General features: G+C 28.9%; 1 protein-coding gene across 1 annotated transcript in view; it reads right to left on the reverse strand.

Moving 5' to 3' along the window:
• The window catches only part of LOC142323803 (obg-like ATPase 1), a 54,648-nt gene extending 33,571 nt beyond the window's left edge, over positions 1-21,077 (reverse strand). Inside the window, exons 1-3 of the mRNA XM_075364032.1 lie at positions 20,953-21,077; positions 4,366-4,549; positions 3,355-3,415 (exon numbers count right to left, since the gene is read on the reverse strand). Of these exons, the coding sequence (XP_075220147.1) occupies positions 3,355-3,415; positions 4,366-4,549; positions 20,953-21,057 (350 nt within the window). The 5' untranslated portion in view covers positions 21,058-21,077. The remainder of the gene's footprint in view (positions 1-3,354; positions 3,416-4,365; positions 4,550-20,952) is intronic.
• Between the last annotated feature and the right edge of the window lie 505 nt (positions 21,078-21,582).

Genomic DNA, 21,582 nt, shown 5'->3' on the forward strand with positions numbered 1-21,582 from the left:
AAAACAGCAAAGTAACAATAGATTAGAACATCATTGATGGTTTGTATCACTCGCAAGCAACACTAGCAGAAACATCAGAGCAATGCAAAGCTACAATGGAGCACGGCTATTTACTTCATTTGCAAATTAGACTGAATCTTCTGTAAAAGTCAATTCAGACAGACTGTCTGGAGAGGATGTTTTCAACAAAAGAAAGAATTTACCAACCTCAGTTTGATTAACTACGGAGTTTAAGTGACTTACCTGGCAACACCACTAAACATATCATTGACACCAAGAACTACCAGGAACTTTTCTGCTGAAATGGAGCTGACTTGACTGCACATTGTTAATGAATCAAGCAAATCAACATAACAGTACACAAAGCATGTTAGCAGACAATAACACTCTCTCTATCCCTCTCTCAGCCAACTTAAAGAGTATATATGCTTGAAATCATATATCTTTGAAACAGCTAATTTTCTATTTATAACAATTTATTCATGAAAAATTTATGCTCCAATTGCATTGTTAACTACAATGAATGTATATGCAAATTCTGAGCTTATCAGAAGTGGTAAAAAATTGATGTCAAAGTTTTGACCATCCTGCCACCAACAGAACAACAACAGACACAAATCGTGAGTTAAATAAAAGCATACAAAAATCAACACAATTTTTATTTAATTTATTAAATAATAGAACAAATTAACAAATCTTTATAATGCTTTAAGCCATTTATTTAACCGTATTAATTAAAATAAAATAAGTAAATATACTTTTATAAAGTTCTGAATTTTATAAATTTTAGGTATTAATGTATTTTTAGTACAACACTTTCATCAGAGACTTAATATCAAGATTTATGTTGAAAGTAAAAAAAATAATTTCTCTTTACTTGAAAACTTAAAATTGTGAAGCTACCTTCCTGATAAATTTTCAACTAGTTTGACGAAGGAAAAACATTCTTTTAAATTTTTACCAGATTTCAATAAAAAGAGATGGTTCTCAATTTCACTCAAATGCATTTTTATTTATTTCTTCATCAAATGGACTGGCTGCGATGGCTTATTTCATATTTGGTTAAGGCGATCAGCTTGCCAAGTTTGTTTACTCATAACTTAAATGAAAACATAACTGCCTACTCAGATAATCTGATGATAGTTATTTATTTTTTTCAAAAAGTTTATTTTATTTAATATTTAATGTATATTTGATATTAAGCTTTTAAAGATGGTGAATCCACCAAAACAAAAAATAAAATGTTAAAGCAGTATTCTACTTTTAGCAACTTCAAAAAAATATTTTTTTCCCATTTAATTTCATTAATATAACCAATAAAAAATGATCAACTTTCATTGAATGGTAACTTTTAGGTATTAATGAATTCCAGTTAATTCTAAAATTAAAAATGGAAAATTTTGATAATAATTTTAATAATTAAAGAAGAACTTATTTGAACTTACTGAATAATACAGAAAATCTAACAGATTCTTTGTAATTCTTGTCAATTAATTGCTACAATTCTCCAAAAAGTGAAAGAAAAATGGTATGAAGATAAAGGTTAATAAGAATATTGGTTAAAGATATAATATTATTTTAGAAATAAAGAATAACACATAAAGAATCAACTCTAAATAAAATTTAATGTTAAACAAATTGAAAAAACTATTCAAAGCAATTTTTATAAACTAACCTTTTTCAAATTTAAAGAGGATACTGTTTTGTAACATAAAATAAATTATTATTTTTACTACTGCTAATCTAACATAGATAGAAAAAGAAGAAAATGTATAAAGAGATGCAATTCACTGGGTGTGGTGTCAGTTTCAACCACAAAATCTCTTTGCAATTCAGATTAGACTCAGAAGTAGTCTTACCTTCTTTCTTTCTTTTTTTTAAAAATGAAAGGGCATTCAAATTTGAATACATTCTTTACCACTGATCACGTACAGATCAATTTAAAGTGACTAGAAAAGAATTTAAATAAGAAAAGATCACACAAATTGTTCTCAACAACTGAAAAATCATTTTCAAAAGGCTAATAATAGGCTTATTATGCAATATTTGATAAAATGATGTAAAATCAAAGACCCTAGTCTTTTATAAATCAAATTTAATTCATATTAACTCTTTTTTTCGACTATAACACACTGGCTGCAGTATTTTATTTTATAAAGGCATGAAATTTTTCATGTGTAAGTCCCCACTGTCCGGTATTTGTGTTTCCACTGGTACATTACAGAACAACTATATACAACCCACCACGGTTGTCTAGTGGTGAACTCCTCATCGCAAATCAGCTGATTTTGAAGTCAAAAGTTCTAAGGTTCAAATCCTAGTAAAGGAAGTTACTTTTATAAGTATTCAAATACTAGATCTTGGATACCAATGTTCTTTGGTGGTTGGGTTTCAATTAACCACACATCTGAGGAATGGTTGACCTGAGACTGTACAAGACTACACTTCATTTACATTCATACATATCATCCTCATTCATTCTCGATTCATCTCGTTCTTCGAGAGACCTGAGACTGTACAAGACTACACTTCATCTACATTCATACATATCATCCTCATTCATCCTCTGATTCATCTCGTTCTTCCTTACAGTGGTTCGAGATTAAAAAGAAAAAAGAGAACACCTATATGTTTTAAACTATTGCCTCTTCTAATGCTATCTTTCAGTCACTGATAAAACTATTTGTAGATCTTAACTCAAATGGTGCAATATTGATCATACATATCTGGTATGAATTCTAACAGTAAAATCTTCCTTCTAATAACAAAATTTAATTTAATTTTTAGAATTACTCGATATGAAATTTACAAAAATAAATAAATGAGGATAGATGAAAAATCCACCTGCTGCAAAAACGGGAAATCGAGGGGAGAATAGAATGGTTCATAAATGCTCATGCAAATCATAACTGATACAATACATATTAAAGAAAATTGTTTTGGGGCAATCATATACACAACTTCCATAATACAAATTTATCTGAAAAATAACCTTTAGGTAAAGGTACCCCAATCGCAGTCAAAAATTGTACATAGACAATTACTCATTTGCTGATCAAGCACCAATTTGTGATTGGGGAAACCTGACCGACCACACAACTTAATAATAGGTGTTATCCCAGAGTTATTTTAAATAATTCATTCAATTATGCCCAACTCTAGGAGAGGATTATAAATAAATTAATAACAGTTTAATTAATACCTTTCAGTCTTAATTTAAATGGTTACTATAAATATAAATATTAATAAAAGTTCTAAGGAATAAATTTTGATTCTGTGACTCTAGGAGACCCTGTAAGGAAGATGATCAGAAATATGCAAAAAAAAAATTCAAGACAATGCAAATCGACTTGCCTGGCTGGTTTATAATATTCACAGAGGTACTCAAACCTAGGATCTGGTACAGGTACCCGACGTAACTAAAACAAATAAAAAATAATTGGTTAAAATAATAATAATAATTGTAAAATGTAAATAAATACAAAATAAAAAATACAGTGAGTTATATTATTTTACCCACACTGATAGATTTCTGCTAAGGTCTTGAGTATAATTTTTAATATACATGCAATGATTACTTCGAAAGGCTTATGTGACATCAGCAAAATTTAATAAGTTTTATAATATATGGTTTCTAAGAAGAAATATTTTCTTCTTGTTTCAATTTTTAAAAATTGACAAAAGCATATTAAACAAAACTTTTGGTTTTAATATTTGGATTAGTTTACTGTATAAAATATATTAGCTTGAAGTAAAAACCAAAAGAAACATATACATTAATCAAAATGTCATATTACAAAAACGCATTACGATTTAAAAGTAAAATTCATAAAAAAACTATACAGCCAATTTCAACTGAAAATGGGGATAAAAGGGGAAAAAATAAGCTTTACAAACTGTTGAGGAAAATTCAGCTGATGTCCTTTGTTGAGAAACTGGTGCAATATCTTTATAACATGTAGTGGTAATAAAACATCATTGTGATATATTATAACTGTACCTCCAAACACTAAATTGTAATTGATTCACTCCCCAAATAATCATCCTAACTTTCTTACCTGGAAAATTTTTTTTTAGTTATAAAAAAAAATTATAATATTGTTACTGTCTACTATAACATAATTATAATTTCAAAGATTCCTGAAGAACAGGACACAATCTTAAAATTAATACTTTTTTCCAATCAGTAAGTAACCAGAAACATACAAAAGTAAATATTTTTATACAAACATGACTCCTTGTACACCAAAACAACAAAAAAAACTTGATATAAAAAAAATACACATATATATATATATATATATATATATATATACATATTATTAATTTATATGATAATATTATAAAACTAAAATAGATACTTATTTTCATTCGGATCAATTGTACAGAATGGAAAGTTTTCAGCAGCTGCCTGACTTTTAGTTAATACATTGAAAAAAGTGGATTTACCAACGTTTGGTATACCAACAATTCCAACTTTTAAATTAGTACCAACACGACCAAATATTGGTTTTGCTTCTGGTTCTTCTACTTTTTTAGGTGCCATTCTCTGTAACAAAACAAAAAAAACATTGATTCCCCATGAACAGGAATGTACTTTGTTACAGGGATAGCACAATTTCATCTGAGTCTTCAGCTGTATGAAGCTGATTTTTCTCCTGGAGATTACTCTAAATTAAAACTTCAAATACCAAAATATAATTAAAAAATTATTATCTTAAAAAATATGCAATAATCCACAAGAAAATTACTTTAGTAATATCTTGTGAGGTGAAAAACCAAGGAAAGAAAAACTTTTAAAACAGAGGTATTAAACAATCTATCAACAGTATTAATATTTCTGATATGGGCTAACAGATATTATTTCAAAATACTTTCAACTTTGGTTCTTCATTTCTTAGTGTCATACATGCTCTAGAACATACAATTAGGAGGTGCATGGTAAAAGCCAAGGTGTTTTTATATGCAATAGCACTACCCGAGGGCGTAATATAATGGCATAACAAAGCTTTTCTATAATACATTTTTTTTTTGTATTCCAAATCAGCATAAATGATTTCAACATTCTACATATCTTATGCAAGAACTCATACCATAAAACAAGAGAGAAGTTTACTTTTAATTCTGTGGTCCGCTACTCAAATTTTATAAGTTTAATTTTAATGAAAATATTTTTTAAAAATGCAAATTTAATACTGCTACAATAAAAAAAAATCCTTTTTTTATCATACAAAAAAAGATGGTAAAGTATTGTATGATTTTCCTGGCACAAGTCATGCAACACTTATTTAAAAAATTGTGGGTTTTGCACGTTTTTCAAAAAAATAATTTTTTGAAAAATGATTTGATTACTATACTTCTCTTTAATATAACTAAACTAGCCAGGAAAGTAAAATAATTTTACAAAAAAATTCAGAATCAGTGGAGCATTCATTCACAATCAACACTGGTCCGAGGGCTGGCACCATTTTTTATTTACCTGTAGCTATTATGTTATTATTTTTAATGATTATTGTATTTTCAACTTAAAACTCAAATAAATGTCTTAATTTTAACATTAAAGGATTTATAAAATGTAGATTTGGCCTTTTAACTTCTGTGATGAACCAAAAATAATAAATTACAGCTTGTTAACCATAACCAGTAGATGTAGTGATTAGTATCCTGATTTCTAAATCAGTTGGTCTCAAGTTTAATTCCCAGTAACGATGGTCTGGTATTTATTAATAATTAATTAATTCATTCATCTCATCTGCTTTGTTTAAAACATATGTAGAAACATGTCTGAGGTCGTAATAGTAATAAAATAAAGTAGTAAAAAACTTAATCAGAACAAAATTCTCTACTACAACTTAAGTCCTTGAGCAAGTTTTTAATTCATTCAAACATTTTTATGCAATCACAGAGATTAATTTAATTTATACAAATGCGCATTTTGGAAAACTGACTGGATAATTATAGATGCTCTTACATATAATGCCTTCTTTCAGTGGGAACATAGCATCCACAATCATAAAATTTTAGGGGGCACAAAATACTTTTTTGTACGGGTTTTTCCTTTTTATGCTCTCTGGAGGTAGTTTCTACAGAAGGTACTATCCCATTCAGAAAATTCATGCTTTTCCCGTATCCTTGACACTTTGTTCCACAAGATGGTTTTTAGATTTCAGCCAGATTGGACTTTGGATATTAACTAAGATATGGGGACCTGAAGATTTATTGTTACTTCTTTTTTATGAGGTTTGGTAGCAGAGGCTTGTCTAAGGTCCTATCCACCATTTCTTATGTAGTGGCTGTAAAAAAGCATAACTTCAATTTGAGGTACTTATTGGATGAGAAAGGGCCTCCTCTTAACTTCTATGTACAAACATAAATAGGTAATTTACTCAAAAAAAGTAAAACTAAAATTTAACTACTGTTACTATTTCTTTCTTAAAGGCAGAAAATGAGTTAAAAGAAGAATCAAAGGCAATTTTATTACATCAGATATTGTTGTTAAATTTACAAATATTCAGAAGTTTTTATCCATAGATAATTCAAGGTTTCTCATAAATGAAGTAAAAAATAATTATAAAATATGATAATTTAAAAAAAAAAACAAGTTTTAAAAATTAGAAGAATATCACATTAATTTCTATCACTACTAGTCCAGAAAATAGTAATCTGTTCTGGTAGGAGTGGCATCACAGTAATAATCTTTCTCTTTCTACTTTTCTCTTATTCTATCACTCATCTCTCCAACATCAACATGCGCTCAAAAGATCACGCATCAAACAATCGGTATTAAAAATAATTATTTTACAAAATAAAGTAACAACAACAAACTAGCCTTCGGCATCAATTCCAACTAACCATCACATAACATCTAATTTTGAATTGACTTGAGTCTCTACGTTTCAGCCGAGTAAGTGAGTGAGGGACGAACTACTCAATTAAATTTACCTTACCAAGAGATCAAACATAGATTGTTATAAAGATTAAATCGCATTTAAGGGATCTTTGATTAATTCATATGAATATAGTTGATTTTCTTTTTCATGTTTATGAAGGCCACTTTTTTAAAGTTATAATTTTAAAATGTTTAGTAGTACTGTATTAGTTAGATAAGTGTTTAAATTAAAAAAAAAAAAAAAACAGTTATAATGTAATAAAAAGGTAAATAAACAAATATATAAATTGGTGTATCTTGTAACTCAAGAGTTTTATTTTTATACGGGCAAAAACCATAAGACTGCGAGAAATAGTTTAAAACAGTAAATTAATACAAACATAATTCATTAACTTAAGTATAAATGAAAAATTCAAATCATTTAACATAACATTTTTGAGTTATGTTAGTTCAAAATTTCTGTACAACTAAAACTTATAATAACATTTCAAGACCAAAAAGATGTAAAAAAAAAGAGTAGTCAAAAAAATTAACTATTCAGCTATAAAGGTGTAGTGATTGTCTCCCTATTCAACCACCTTTACATTACACACACTCACTTGCTTTTTTGTCTTTCTCCATACATATGTAAGAACTACTAACAGAATGAGAAAGAAACAGAAGATTATTCCTAGACCCTCATACTAGCATATAATTTAAACAATAAGGGTATAATTTAACAAAAAAAAAGAAGAAAGCAATATCTTTTATTCGTTCACTTATGTTGATCCATCCAAGAATGAAGAGAAAAAGTGGATAGAAATATTTTTTTTCTAATATAGTTCAGGGAAAAATCTACCATAAAAAATCAAATAAATAGAACAGTACTTACAGAATATACAAAAATTTGTACTATTAAGCAATAAAAACAAAAATGTTTAAACAGACTTTAATATTAAATAAATATAATCATTTTAAAAAAAAAATAATAGCTTATGACATAATATTAAAGTTCTATTTTTATTTATAAAAATCTTTTTACAATTAAAAATTGATTTTTTCTTTTATACTTTAAGGAGAATTGACGTTATAATAATTTCTACAAATAGATGAAAATTAAAGATTATTTTATTAATGATATACAATAATTGGTTAATTAAATATGGCTTCAATTTCCATTCAAGCCTGTTAGATATAATTTCCTTATATTATTTTACCCCATTTAATTTCTGCTATTCAATATGATGTTCCTGGTGTTATAACATAATAGTTACGAAACATAAATTTTCTCCAATTTGAGGGAATTTTTTGTTAAGTTACATTAAAACTACTGTAACTAAGTTTTGATAACCCAGAACTTATTTTATTTATAATATAAAATAAACTACAAAGTAAAAAAAATTATGAAATACTTCATAGTAAATAGATAATCTGTTTTCCCATCTTGAACCTATATTTGTAGGATAAAGCTGCTTATTAGAAATGTGCTAGCTTTAAACATTTTTACAATTGGCAAGATCCAATCATGTACTAAAAAAAAGGATACTTATGTTAAAGTTAATGAAAAAGAGTGTACTATAATTAAATATTTAAATTTATATGATTATACAACCAGCTATATATATATATTAGAAAAGAAAATCTAATACTCTTGATAAGAATATCATAACATTCAATCATCCGCTGGAGAGTAAACATTATGGTGTTTTTTGTGCCCTAGCACACCTTTCTCCCAACATTCACACTGGCTTAAAATATAATAATTACTTTTAATTTATTTGAAGATTAACTGTTACGTTTTAGATAATTAATGACTAGCTGAAAATTGTGAACCATGAGCTTATAGGCTACATTGAAGAAATGCAATGTTAAATAAGGATAAAATATATGAAAAAAATCCAACATCAGGAATAACACTAAAGATAGGTGCTAGTTTTATGCAGACTAATCAAATCATTAAAATCTACAATGGAAATGTTTACAACAGAACAAAATCATTTGAGGAAAGATGTATTAAATTCAGTTAGGAGCAACAGGACCTGCTTGGCAGATACAGTAGCGTCAGCTGGAATTTTTGTGCAATCTACAGAGATTAGACTAGACTAGACTAAAGAGAATCCTCAGGCAAGTCTAAAGTTATTATCATAGTAATGAAGCAGGTGCCCCTCTGGATACATGATTATGTCAGAATGATACCAAAATTTAAGCCAATATAATGTCTGACACAATTCTCAATTATCCAGGGAACAAGGGATAAGAAGTAAGGTGGAGAAAGAGGGAGAGAACAATCAGTCAGTCAGTATCAGAATTGTCTTGGGAGAAGAGATCAATTTTGTCATTTAATGTACACTGGCTTCTTACATTATTCTCATAGGAATAATCTGACGTAATACAATGACAATGACTTCAGATGTTATAATAACAAATAATCTGCTGTATTTAATGTCCTTGAAATTCTTTTGCTTTGTCCTAGTTTTATACAAAATGTTAAAGAGATCACATTCTTATTACTTGGATTCAGTTATTTGAATAAATATCTTCTATAATGATATGAAAATGGTTACTTAAATTCTTTCAATTCAACAAGAGTTCTTAAAAAAAACTGGGATGTGGGAAGTTTAATGTGATGTATGTGAAATTCTTTGAAGATTCATGAAGTGATCATTGCTCTAAGATCCTCAATTTTATTGGTCAACTCACTAAAGAAGATATCACTTAAACTTTACTCCACAGGGTAGTACACAATATATCATGGCTAACATGATAAAGACAGTTAAGCAAGCTGTTTTTGATGACTAATTATCGCAAATGATTTTTTCCTTGATCAGTGATCAAAAACTAAAAGCAATCAGCAAAATTAAAGTGTATATGTACAGAACATACAAGCTTGGGCACAAAAGAACCAGAATTTGAATTGTTTCAAAATTAGATGCATTTAAATTGCTGAAACATATTCTGTACTCCACAATAGTATAAGGAGATCACTTCTAGTATATTTTATAAGTTTTCTATAATTCTAAAAAAATCGTATTAACTCAAGTACAGAGCGATTCACAAATGCTCTTATAAATAAAAAGATGAAGACTCTATCATGTACTTATTGCACAGATTTCCAACAACTATAAGAGAGAAATTTAAGTTTTGAGGCTGGAAATCCAACACATTAGTCACAAGATGATCTGGTGGACATAATTATTCTCACAGAACAGCTTTTTCCATTAAAATATTAATTTGGTTTCCAAATAATAACAGAAAATATAGGAAGGGCATAAAATAAACAAAATATAAAAAGAGTACTCTAACTAAAAAAGAAAAGCTATTGAATCAGTTAAGAATCTACAAACTGCAATTTTAACTTCATATTGAAATTTTGGGCATAAAATCGTCACTAATAACTATAATTATATAAAATCTGTTCAAGAATAATTCATTAAATATGTAAAATGCTAATTTTTAAGATGAACTTGTTTGGTTCATCTAAAAAATAATCATTTTATATCATTTTTACCACTGATCATTATGGACTTAAAAATTATTATTAAGTTCTAAAACTTCATTAAAATTAAAATGAAAAAAATAATCTCTATTATAGAAGCTATCTTATGCAAATATCTACTTAAAAAAAAGTAATGTATATTTTACTACGTATACAGATATATAACTACACAGGTTGTAATAAAATAGAACTATAATTACATTCATTATTATTTATAATACATTGATTATCATTTTACAGTTTTGTAGTATAGATTACTAGGTATGCATTAATACTGCGGGGAGTGGATTTACTCTAGGCATCTTAGCCATAAAGGATTTTTTGTTTTCCTTCATGAATCTAAATTTCATGCCGTATTTAATGCTATTAATGAGTTTTGGACCCACCTGACAAGATCAAGATAATCTTTGATGGAAAACTGACTATAAAGGACCTCAGTTCTTGATGATGTCATTCTTCATTTTTATGAACTCGAATACTAACAGAATGTGACCCTGTATATGTATTTCATTCAAAGAACTAACAATAACCTGTGCTTTCATGTGTGTTGTATTAAATCAGTATGAAACTTTTGATAGTTAAGAAAAATTATTCAACAGATTTATTAATTTAAAAAAAAAACACTATCAAATAAAATATGATTTATCTCACAATTAATTTAGAGATACTGAATCAATACAGAATAATATATTACTATTAAAGAATGTGTCAGAATGGTGCAAATTCTTAGTTACAGCTTTCCTGTAAAAGAAGCTGCAGTTCAAGGCTTAAATGAAGCAGTAATACTTTAATGCTAACAGCTTTTTGATACTATCACAATTGCTAATTCTGTTAATGTGTTTTAATTAAGATATCCTGAATTAGCAATCTATATATAAAAAGCTAAAGGTGTACTCATAACACGATAAAGTAATGGAGCTGCCACTGGGTCTGAATCAAGAAAGCCATGCTGAATATCAAGAGATTTCAAGAACATCATATAAATCAATCAATTTTATTAAAAGAATAAGTAAATGCAAATTACATTAAATAAATACTGTATTTGCAATTACCAACCCCAATTATTAAAATCAACTTTAATACACACATAAACAAATAAAAAAGAAAAGATTATGTTAATTATTTAGGTATTCTTAAATATTTTTCATTACTACCAACACAGTAACTATTATCATAATTTTTCTGTATTAAAAAAAACAAAAAAAGAAGCTGGTTTAAAAAAAAACAATAATAATACAAACGATACATATCGACAGATGGGACGATATACATACATAGATGATAAAATGTAAAATAAATCGACTGAAAAAGAAAAAAAATGAAGAAGAGTTGTTTCAATCTGTTGTTGTTTTGTATCCATAATTATAATCACTGATTATATATATAAAAGATTACATACTTTAAAAAGAATGGAATTACGTATATTTTAAATGCAAATGGAAAGTTGCATTTTCTACTCTTAACATAATTTTGGTTCATCATTTTAATAATGATAACACGATTATTGAAGGGTTTAACATAGGTTGTAACTGATAGAGGGCGTAAGAAAAAGGTTGGAATAGCCTGGTCGAATAATAATAATTATACAAAAGAAGCTAAAGAAGATGAAGTAGTAGTAAAAATAGGGAGCGAAGTTAAGGAGGAGGAGAAGATTCTCCTCATTCTCCTTCACCACCTCCTCCTCTTTATGACAATTGCTGGCTATTCTGCTCTCGGCTATACGATTACGTTAACCACAACCATCACAACTATGACCAAACCATAATATCTAAACCTACATCCTTATTCAGTGCACTGCTGCTACATACCCCAAAGCGTATGAAACACTACTTTATATGATTAAATTAATAATAATTTTTAATAATAATTATTCGTACATATAAATGACTTGGTTGACCGACTATTTTGATTTTTTGACTTGATATCATGATCATAATTAAAATAATGATATTTAATACAGTTCTACTATAATTATATAGGGTTATATAAAGTAAAATTATATCTTTATTTCATAAAACTTACTTTAAAAATAAATATACATATATATAAAATTAGGAGGATTTTTTTTAAACATTTTCATTTATTATTTTATACACCTAAACATAAAAGTTTTTGAATAATTGAATACATTTTGAATGCTGGATTTTTCAATTTCATAATTTTGGCTTTTGAATGTTGAATACATGCTATGCTGCAATATGATTACTCTAAAAAAATCCATAGCACAAGTAGCACTATTACCATACATTGTCTACAAATCATTCATAGTTTTATCATATAGTTATTAAATACAATTTTAAATAAGTTTTTCAGTCCACTGTTTACAAGGTTTAAATAGTAATATATTATGTTTCCATATGAAATAATAAATTGTATAATAAACTTTCTTTACAGATGATTATTTTATGAAACACTTTAGTTATGTGTAACTTATAGAACAACGTATATATTTAATTTTATGTATATATTTAATTACTTTCTTATGCAAATTAAATTTTTATTTTTATTTCTAACTACAATTATTCCTAATTACTAACAATCATGTGAAAAATACAACTTTTGACAATTAATTTGGAATGATTATTTAATTACAAAAACATCATGAATATATTATATTGATATGAATATATTACATACATCATGAACATTATAAAAAATGGGGTGCTGTTATTATTACTAAAATAATAGTAAAATATTAGATGTTATTTAATAAAAAGTAACTTTAGATAAAAAATTGTATCTGTACAATTTGTGAATAACTAACTAATAATTAATATATCCTCCTTCATTTTTAATCACTTCAGACACACGACTTGGCACAGATTCAACAAGTATACCAGACTTTTTTTATTTCTTCATCAAGAAACCATACAGATATTATTACTTCAATGGGGTCAATTTTTGTGGTACAATTTATTTTTGAGAATTGTTTTTTGACTATTGCCCAGATCTTCAATTGGGTTTAAGTCTGGAGAGATGCCAGGCCACAGGAATGCTTTAATGTTTTGTTCTTTGAAAATTTTTTCCACTTTTTTGGCAGTATGACAAGTGCCAAATCTTGTTGGAACACCTTGTTGCCTTGTGGGAATTTCTTTTGAAGTTGTATCACAACCCTTTCCTTCATAATCTTGATATATGCATCATTTTTCAACATACCATCTACTGGAAGTAATAAACAAAAGCCTTCAAATATGAAACAACATCAAAACATTTTTTTCTGGGGGTGTTTAAGTGACTGTTGGATATGAGCCAGTGGTGTATTTTCATATGATTCTTTGCTAACATTTGGAACCCTTTGTCCCTGAACATAAAAATGTGACTCGTCAGAAAACATAACATTTTTCCAGTCTTCTTTGGTCCAGTTAGCATGTACTTTAGCCCACAAGAGCTTTTTTTTGCATAGTGCTGGTGTTAAAAGTTGCTTTTTTGCTGGCCAATGTGCTTTTTGTCCAGTTGCAAGACATCAGCATCTAACAGTTTCATATGTAAATCTGTTCCAATGACTGCTAATTCTCAATTTAAGTCCACAGTAGATAACACTGCCCAATAATGTGAATGTTTTAGGCTAAAAAAAAAAATTATTCTTACATATTTCCATCTGCTGAAATCAAAAATCACTAAAAATGACTGATTAGCTCTTGCTTTGGAGATACAATGACATGTCATTTTTTATCCGACCTACATTTTTAGTTTGGGGGTAATTTTGTTTATGTAGTTTTCACAACTGTTAAATGACAAAATAAAATGTTTTCCAGCTGTTTGTACGTTATAAACATTATTACTGTTGCTGTGAGTTTCATATTGTTTGTGTTGCAATTAGTGCAGGATTTCTGGTTTTCGAGTGCTTTTGAAGTGAAAAAAAGTGAAGTGTTAAATCAAAATGCCTCGAAAATGTGTAAATTCAGTGAATAATTTTTGTTACATTTGTGGTGAAATAACATTTTCTTCACAGAAACGCAATCTGATACCTATTGTGAAGACTGCCTATCAGCATTATTTTGGGATGAAGGTAAGGGACCAGGATAAGTCCCACATATATGTTGCAACACTTGTTCAGTTATACTACAAGAATGGCTGAAAAATAAAAAAAAACAATCTATGCTTTTGCTGTGCTTATGGTTTGATGGGAGCCTACAAACCATATAGATAACTGCTATTTCTGCTTGACTCCATCTATAAAGGCAGGACTGTCAATGAAGAAAAGAGGAACAGTTCAATAACCTAATCTTCAATCTGCTATTCAACCTATTCCACATTCAGATAGTTTACCAGTTCCTACTCCATCCCAAAATTATGAGCTTGAAGTAGAAAATGAACACAGTGTGGAAGAAGAAGAACCCAACAAACCTTCCACATCCCATGACTAATTTTGACAAAAAGTATGATAAACCGCACAGTCTGAGTCATGCGAAATTGAGTTATCTCATTCGAAACCTTGATTTGTCGAAGAAGAAAGCAAAACTTCTAGAGTCCAGACTACAGCAATGGAATCTTCTTCAACGTGATGTCAGGGTCTCACAATAGAGACATCATCATAGGGATCTGCTTTCTTTTTTTGAGAAGAAAAATAATCTTGTTTGCTGTGACATTAATGGCTTGATGAAATGTTTGAATATGAATCATGATCCAACTAATTGGAGGCTATTATTAGTCTCCTTCAAGCTTAGTTTGAAAACTATATTACTTCAAAACAGCAACCATCTTTCTTCTACTCCTATTAGTCATGCAGTTCACATGAAGGATCAAGTCAGGGGTATGAACTATAAATCGAGTTCACTAAGGGAACTAGGAATAAATTTCACTGTTGCGAACATTTCTTGTGGTGTGTTATTTATTAAATTTGCCTTGAATAATTATAAGACATTTAATCACAAATTAGCTCAATTAAGTGTAAAACTAGGCAAGGGGTTTATGCTTCCGTGAACTCAGTTAGCTAGTTCAGAGGGTAACGAAGTAGGACAGTCAAGATGTCCAAAAGAAGCCTACAGTGAAGGCAAAGGCTGAGTCATTAATTCACTGATACAAATGTCTACTGAGGCATGGCTTATTACTGTGTGATGTAAAATGTTAGAGGGCAAAAGACAACTCCAGTTAAAACCCATCAGGGCTAGGAACGGAGGGAGTCGTGTGGTGACTGGAATTGTCACAAGGCAAGTGTCTTCTCCTACAGGGGTTGGGATATAATTCACATGAAGGAGACTTATGCAAACATGGCAATACTCCTAGACTCAATCAAATATGCTGAACACAAGTGGAAAATCTGTGGCGATCTAAAAGTCATAGCTATACTCTTAGGAATGCAACTGGGGTACACTAAATACTGCTGCTTTTTATGTGGAACAGCAGGGATAGGAAATTACATTATATTCAAGTAGACTGGCCTGCAAGAAATCTTAACTCTAGCAAGAGAAATGTTGTTGCCAAGCCTCTTGTGGACCCAAACGATGTTCTTCTTCCACCCCTTCATATAAAGTTGGGTTCATGAAAAGTTTTGTCAAAAGTATGAACTGAGAAGGATAACCCTTTAAGTAATTAAGAGACAAATTTCCTGCATTAAGTGATGCAAAAATTAAGGAAGGTATTTTTGTTGGGTCACAAATTCGACAACTTGTAAAGGATCCTGCATTTGACCAAATTTTGGAGGGGTAAGAAAAGGAAGCTTGGGAAGCCTTAAAAGCAGTCATTCATAGATTTTTAGGCAAAAGAGATGATAACTACAGACAGCTGGTAACAGTACTTCTGCAAAAATACCATCAACTCCGATGCAACATGTTCCTTAAAATCTATTTTCTCCACTCACACCTGGACTTTTTCCCTTCTAGTTGTGAAGTTGTCAGTGATGAACATGGAGAAAAATTCCATCAGGATATTTCTGTAATGTAATAAAGATATCGGGGGCGTTGGAATGAAGCAATGCTTGTGCATTATTGCTGGTCTGTGTGTAGGGATGCTCCAGAACTCACTTACAAGAGGAAAGCCGAAAGACAACAATCTCATGAAGCTACTACATGATTCTCTTCACACCCAACCAACTGCCAGGTATTTTTCCATCAGTTAAGAACTCTTAGAATGTAACTGTCATTAAAACAATGTCAAATGGACTTTCTATGTTGTTAGTATATGTCATTAAATACTTCCACCTATTGTATATCACAGAAACTAGAGCTAATAAACATTTTTATTTGTCATATTCGTTTTTCTCAACCCAAAATTAGTAAGATTTGACTCGTGAAGTGAAGGAAACATTAAAAAAAAAATTTTTTGTTGGGCAGTGTAATTTTGGATCATATTTACTTTTTCTAACCAATAACCATTTCTGTGTTGGAGCAGTTTTTCTTTTACAGCTACATAAAATAACCACTACTTTGAGGTAAAATGAAACCAGTTTCATTAAATTGTATTCAAGTAGCATTCACTGTATGTAGTTCAACACCATTCTGCTATTAGTCATAAGCTAAAATTTTAGAAAAAATAAATCACATTAACAATCTCATCAAAATGGACCTGATATTTTGGTCTAATTTTAATCTTATGGCTTAGATATTTTTATCAAATCCAATCTATAAAAAACATATTAAATACACCAAAAATAATAAATAAGCAATCTTATTATTCCTTGTAACAGTGTCATTCAGATTCTATAAATTAAGTGGTGATGTGTGTGTGTGTGTGTGTGTGTGTGTGTGTGTGTGTGTGTGTGTGTATGTGCATGTGTGCACATGTGTGTATGAACCACATCAGAATAACTGACTTTTCTATTAAGAAAAAATATTTTATCTTATCATCAAACTACAAATGTAAGTCAATAAAATCAAGATGTTATATAATATTCTTAATTAAATCAAATAGCAATCAAAATTATGTTTCTTTTATTTAAGATCATTATAGATGATATCTAATCATTATTATTAATAATGCCATAACTAATATATCATATTAAACAATAATACAGTTCTGATAGGATCTTAAAAAAATGTACCTCATGAACAAAACTTATTAACACAAGTAGAATAATTATTTAATTAAAATTAAAAAAAAAACATTAATTTAAATGATTCCTGTTTTTTATTACTATAATAATTTTTTATCACTCAAGTAAAATGAATAGCAAATTAACTAGTTAATTTTTTTTCAAAATAATTAATAACAATAACAAGATAAAGGACAAAGAAGCATCTCTTAAACACTACCCTTAACTGCCATATACCTTCAGTTCAAATAAATGTTTTGGTACTATTCTATCCAAATTCAAGGTTTGTTTTATTTGGGCATGAAGGTAACATGTGATGTTTACAAGTATATGAATAGGATATTACAAATATTAGTTCATCTTTTTATTGGGATTAAATACAAAGAAGTACAACTCTAGTAGAATATTTCTAAGTTTAAATACCATTTCTGTGATGACAATGCATTCCTTCTAACTACTCATTGTTTGGAATAGCCAGTACTACCTCTACCTTGTTTTTAACCATACATAATTCATGATTTAGGATATGAACTAGTCTTAGTTGAACTTCAACAAACCATTCTTGATTAGGTCATTAAACCATGATGTGAAAGTACAATAGAAATGTAGGCTTTCATAATCAGTTTGGTAATTCTGAGCAATTACTTGATCAATTTTATATTTTTTCTTACTTTAATATAACACAGTAGACACGCTAACTTTCAGGAAAACACAAGATCTAAATGTTGGAAAGGAGGTTTGGACACCAGGTTACCTGTGCAAGGTGAAAGTCTGTGCTGCGTTACCACTCTAGTCAATAATAATCAAGTTTTGTGAGTTATAATGACCTGATCAGATGTTAATCTGTCCTATGGAGAGAGGTTAGGATTAATGTTCAAGGTTTGAGTTTTGTGGAAAGAGGAATAAATCATAAACTAACCTTAATAAACATCAGTCAGAGTTGGAGTCAGCTGTTGAAGATGAATGACAATGCTCTTTTCGTTAAGGTGACTATCCATTATACACTTGACTAATACACAAAACATGTGGTCTAGCTTCTGCCTCCAATGACTATATTTCAATTCAAACATAAATTTGCCGAAGTGTCCTACAAGATAACTTGTAGGTATTACCTATGAGACCTTGAATATTTATCCCTAACCTCTTTCCAAAGAATGGATTAGCATCTGAACAAGTTTTGATAACTCATAAAACTGATTACCTAGAATACTGATAACATGGTGCAGACTTTGATCTTGTTAGACTTTTGATCTTGTTGACTTTGATCTTGTCACCTGTTGTTCAAACCTGCTTTCCAATATTTAGATCTTGTGTGTTCCTAATTGTAAGCATATCTATTTGGTATATTAAAGTATGAAAAAAATTGAAGTTGATCAAGTAACTGCTCAGAACTGCCGAATTCAAATAACTGTTCAGAATTTTTTTCGTTAATTAAAACATGATAAAAAAATCTAAAACAGTAATAAACCTTTTTTTTTAAACATGAGAACATTTTAATAGAACGATTATATATAATCCAGTACAAAGTAATTAATTGATTGGTTGTTATATTATGACAGCTACCTAAATAACTTTTAGATTACATTATATTAGTAACAGAAACATGTTTAAACCTTATAGTTGCCTTAGCCAATAGATGAATTCTTTCTATAGAGCCGTGTCTACCTCAAACAGACTAATGAGCAGTAACTACTCCATGGATCCAAGGTTTTTCCCCCCTCCCCTTCCTGGAACCACTCATGAAGAGCATTATGTCTGGTAAAGGGGAGTGTCACAGGCACCAAAATGCGAAGTGCCCACTGCCCTATTGCTCAGAGGCAACTCCCATGTACTCAGGGGGCTTCCTAAGGACTCAGCTATGGACCTATCCTTGTGGATAATCTTCTTTTAAATGGCACAATCAGATAAAGATTTAACACATTTGAATTATTGCCTTATGGCATCATGAAATAGGAATCATAACCAGCTGGTCAGCAGAGATGCTATCATTATGAACTCTTTCCTCTTGACACACATACTTTTGATATCATGTGTCACAATAAAAAACTTACAAATCTATGGTTAGGAACATTTACTGTTTTTATGATGATATTTTTATTATGACTATAATAGTTAAGTTTTTTTTATTGACTTTTTGAAGAAAATTACTTTAAGTGGCATTGTGGAAGTAGGGGATGACAACGAATTTTGTTTATGGTTTGAGGCGTATAAAAACACCATTCACTTAAATTGAGGTTTCCTTATACATATATTTATTTATAGGCGTATGTATAAAACTTTGTGGCTCAAAAATCGCCAACACTACTACAATTTCATTAAAATTTAGATATGCTATAATAATGTACCTGAAGTTGAACATATGAAAATTTGATTAAGATTGGTTGAGTCATTGAGCTACGCTCACTTTAAAGTTGAAAAAATTAAAGCAGGGCAAATTAGAAGCGAGGTTCGATGTAATGCTGCAAGTTGGAAGGTTGATGTTTCCTTATCTGCAGTACCTATTGTTAGCAATATTGTTATTTTTATTATTTTTTTATTGCAGTGTGTTTTTGACATGTAACTATCTTTTAAGGATCAAAGGTTTCTTAGTAAGATTTTATATTAGAATAAGCTGATATTTTTTCAAAAGAAACAAAATAAAATAAACCAAATAAACCTACCTTAAGAGAAAACTTCAATCCATTTAATAAATGTTGGTATTATTAAATAATTTACATTAATTAATACTGTCATCAATACTGCATCATAATATTGGTACGTTAATTCTTCCAGTATAAAAAAACAAACGTGTTTAAGGATAATATGTAAGATATTAAAAACAGAATTAACAATGTTAGGTTAGGCAAAATACACCTTTCTTTACTAATAAAATGACATTTCAATCAATAAATGCTGTATCAATTTAAATTAAATAATGAAACTAAATCAACAATACTAGAAAAATACAATACAATGGAGAAATATCTTGTAATTCTCCATAAATAATTACTTTAAACTTAAATTATACTTAGCTAAAGGTAGGTAATATAAATAACCTGAAAAATTTATAATAAAAATACCTAATAACAATAATATTAAATTTAATACACAAAGTTCAATTTTCATTTAAGTTACAAATAAAGCTTAACGACTATATTACTGAAGTAAATGTTAGCAATATAAAGTAATAATTTAAAGAAACTACACAATCTACTTTAAGAGAATTTTGTATTGTCGCAATTTAAAATAAACAAAAAAAAATTACAATATATAAGATAATTACAACAGATGAAGCAATGAAATGTGTCACAAATACCAAGCCGTTCAGCTAAATGAATAACCTAAAAATAGCCTTGTCATAAAGCTCCAAATATCAATAAAAAGTAAACATTATAAAACAAAATCAATATAACATTAATTAGGCGTATTATACATGAATTATCGAATTGTAAAACACTACCTATGTTACTGAATATTATAGGATTGAATATATAAACATTCTAACCTCAAAAAATTCCGCATAATTACCTAATGAATAGATATAAAATTTTAATTTTAAACAGATAAAAAATACTTCTAGAGCTAAAAAAATAGTAATTGACAAAATAACGATTAAAATTTTTATAACCTTTTACTTACACTTTGTACTCCAAGAGAATAAAAATTTAATAAACTTAACACACATACGTAAAAACGTGGTACACCATAAAAAACCTCCAGCTGATGTTCGATGGAACCTGCCATCTTGCCTGCTTGCAAGGTTACAACCGCCAGTTTCAAATATTCGTTAACAGATTGTATTGAGATTAAGTTGATTAATATTTGTCAGAGATAAGGTTATATTATGTAAAAACAAAAATTAACTATTTTAGTGTTTAACGTATCAGTTATTTAATGATAAAATAAAATTTAAGAAATTAAAGACTAAATGGAGACAGATCTGATTAAAGATAAATTTGATTTATGAAATACATTTCTTAGTTGCTTAATATAGTCATCTCTTTAAGTAATGCACCCGGTGATACATATCACATTATTACAGCTCTCTATGCAATGTAGGGTGGTAAAATATCTTAACTGTGCGTAGATGTAGTTATGATTGTAAATAATTTCAAAATAATGCTTTATAGTTAGATACGAGTGCCGATTATACTGTACGTTGTTGCTGTTTAATCACATTTAGATATTGTAAACAGTATTTGTATTTATCAAACATCCAAGACGCCGAACACAAGTTCTGTGTAGAGGTGAGCTATTCATGCATCCATC

The sequence above is a fragment of the Lycorma delicatula genome, chromosome 4, assembly GCF_047948215.1.
Source record: "Lycorma delicatula isolate Av1 chromosome 4, ASM4794821v1, whole genome shotgun sequence".
NCBI classification, from domain to species: Eukaryota; Metazoa; Arthropoda; class Insecta; order Hemiptera; family Fulgoridae; genus Lycorma; species Lycorma delicatula.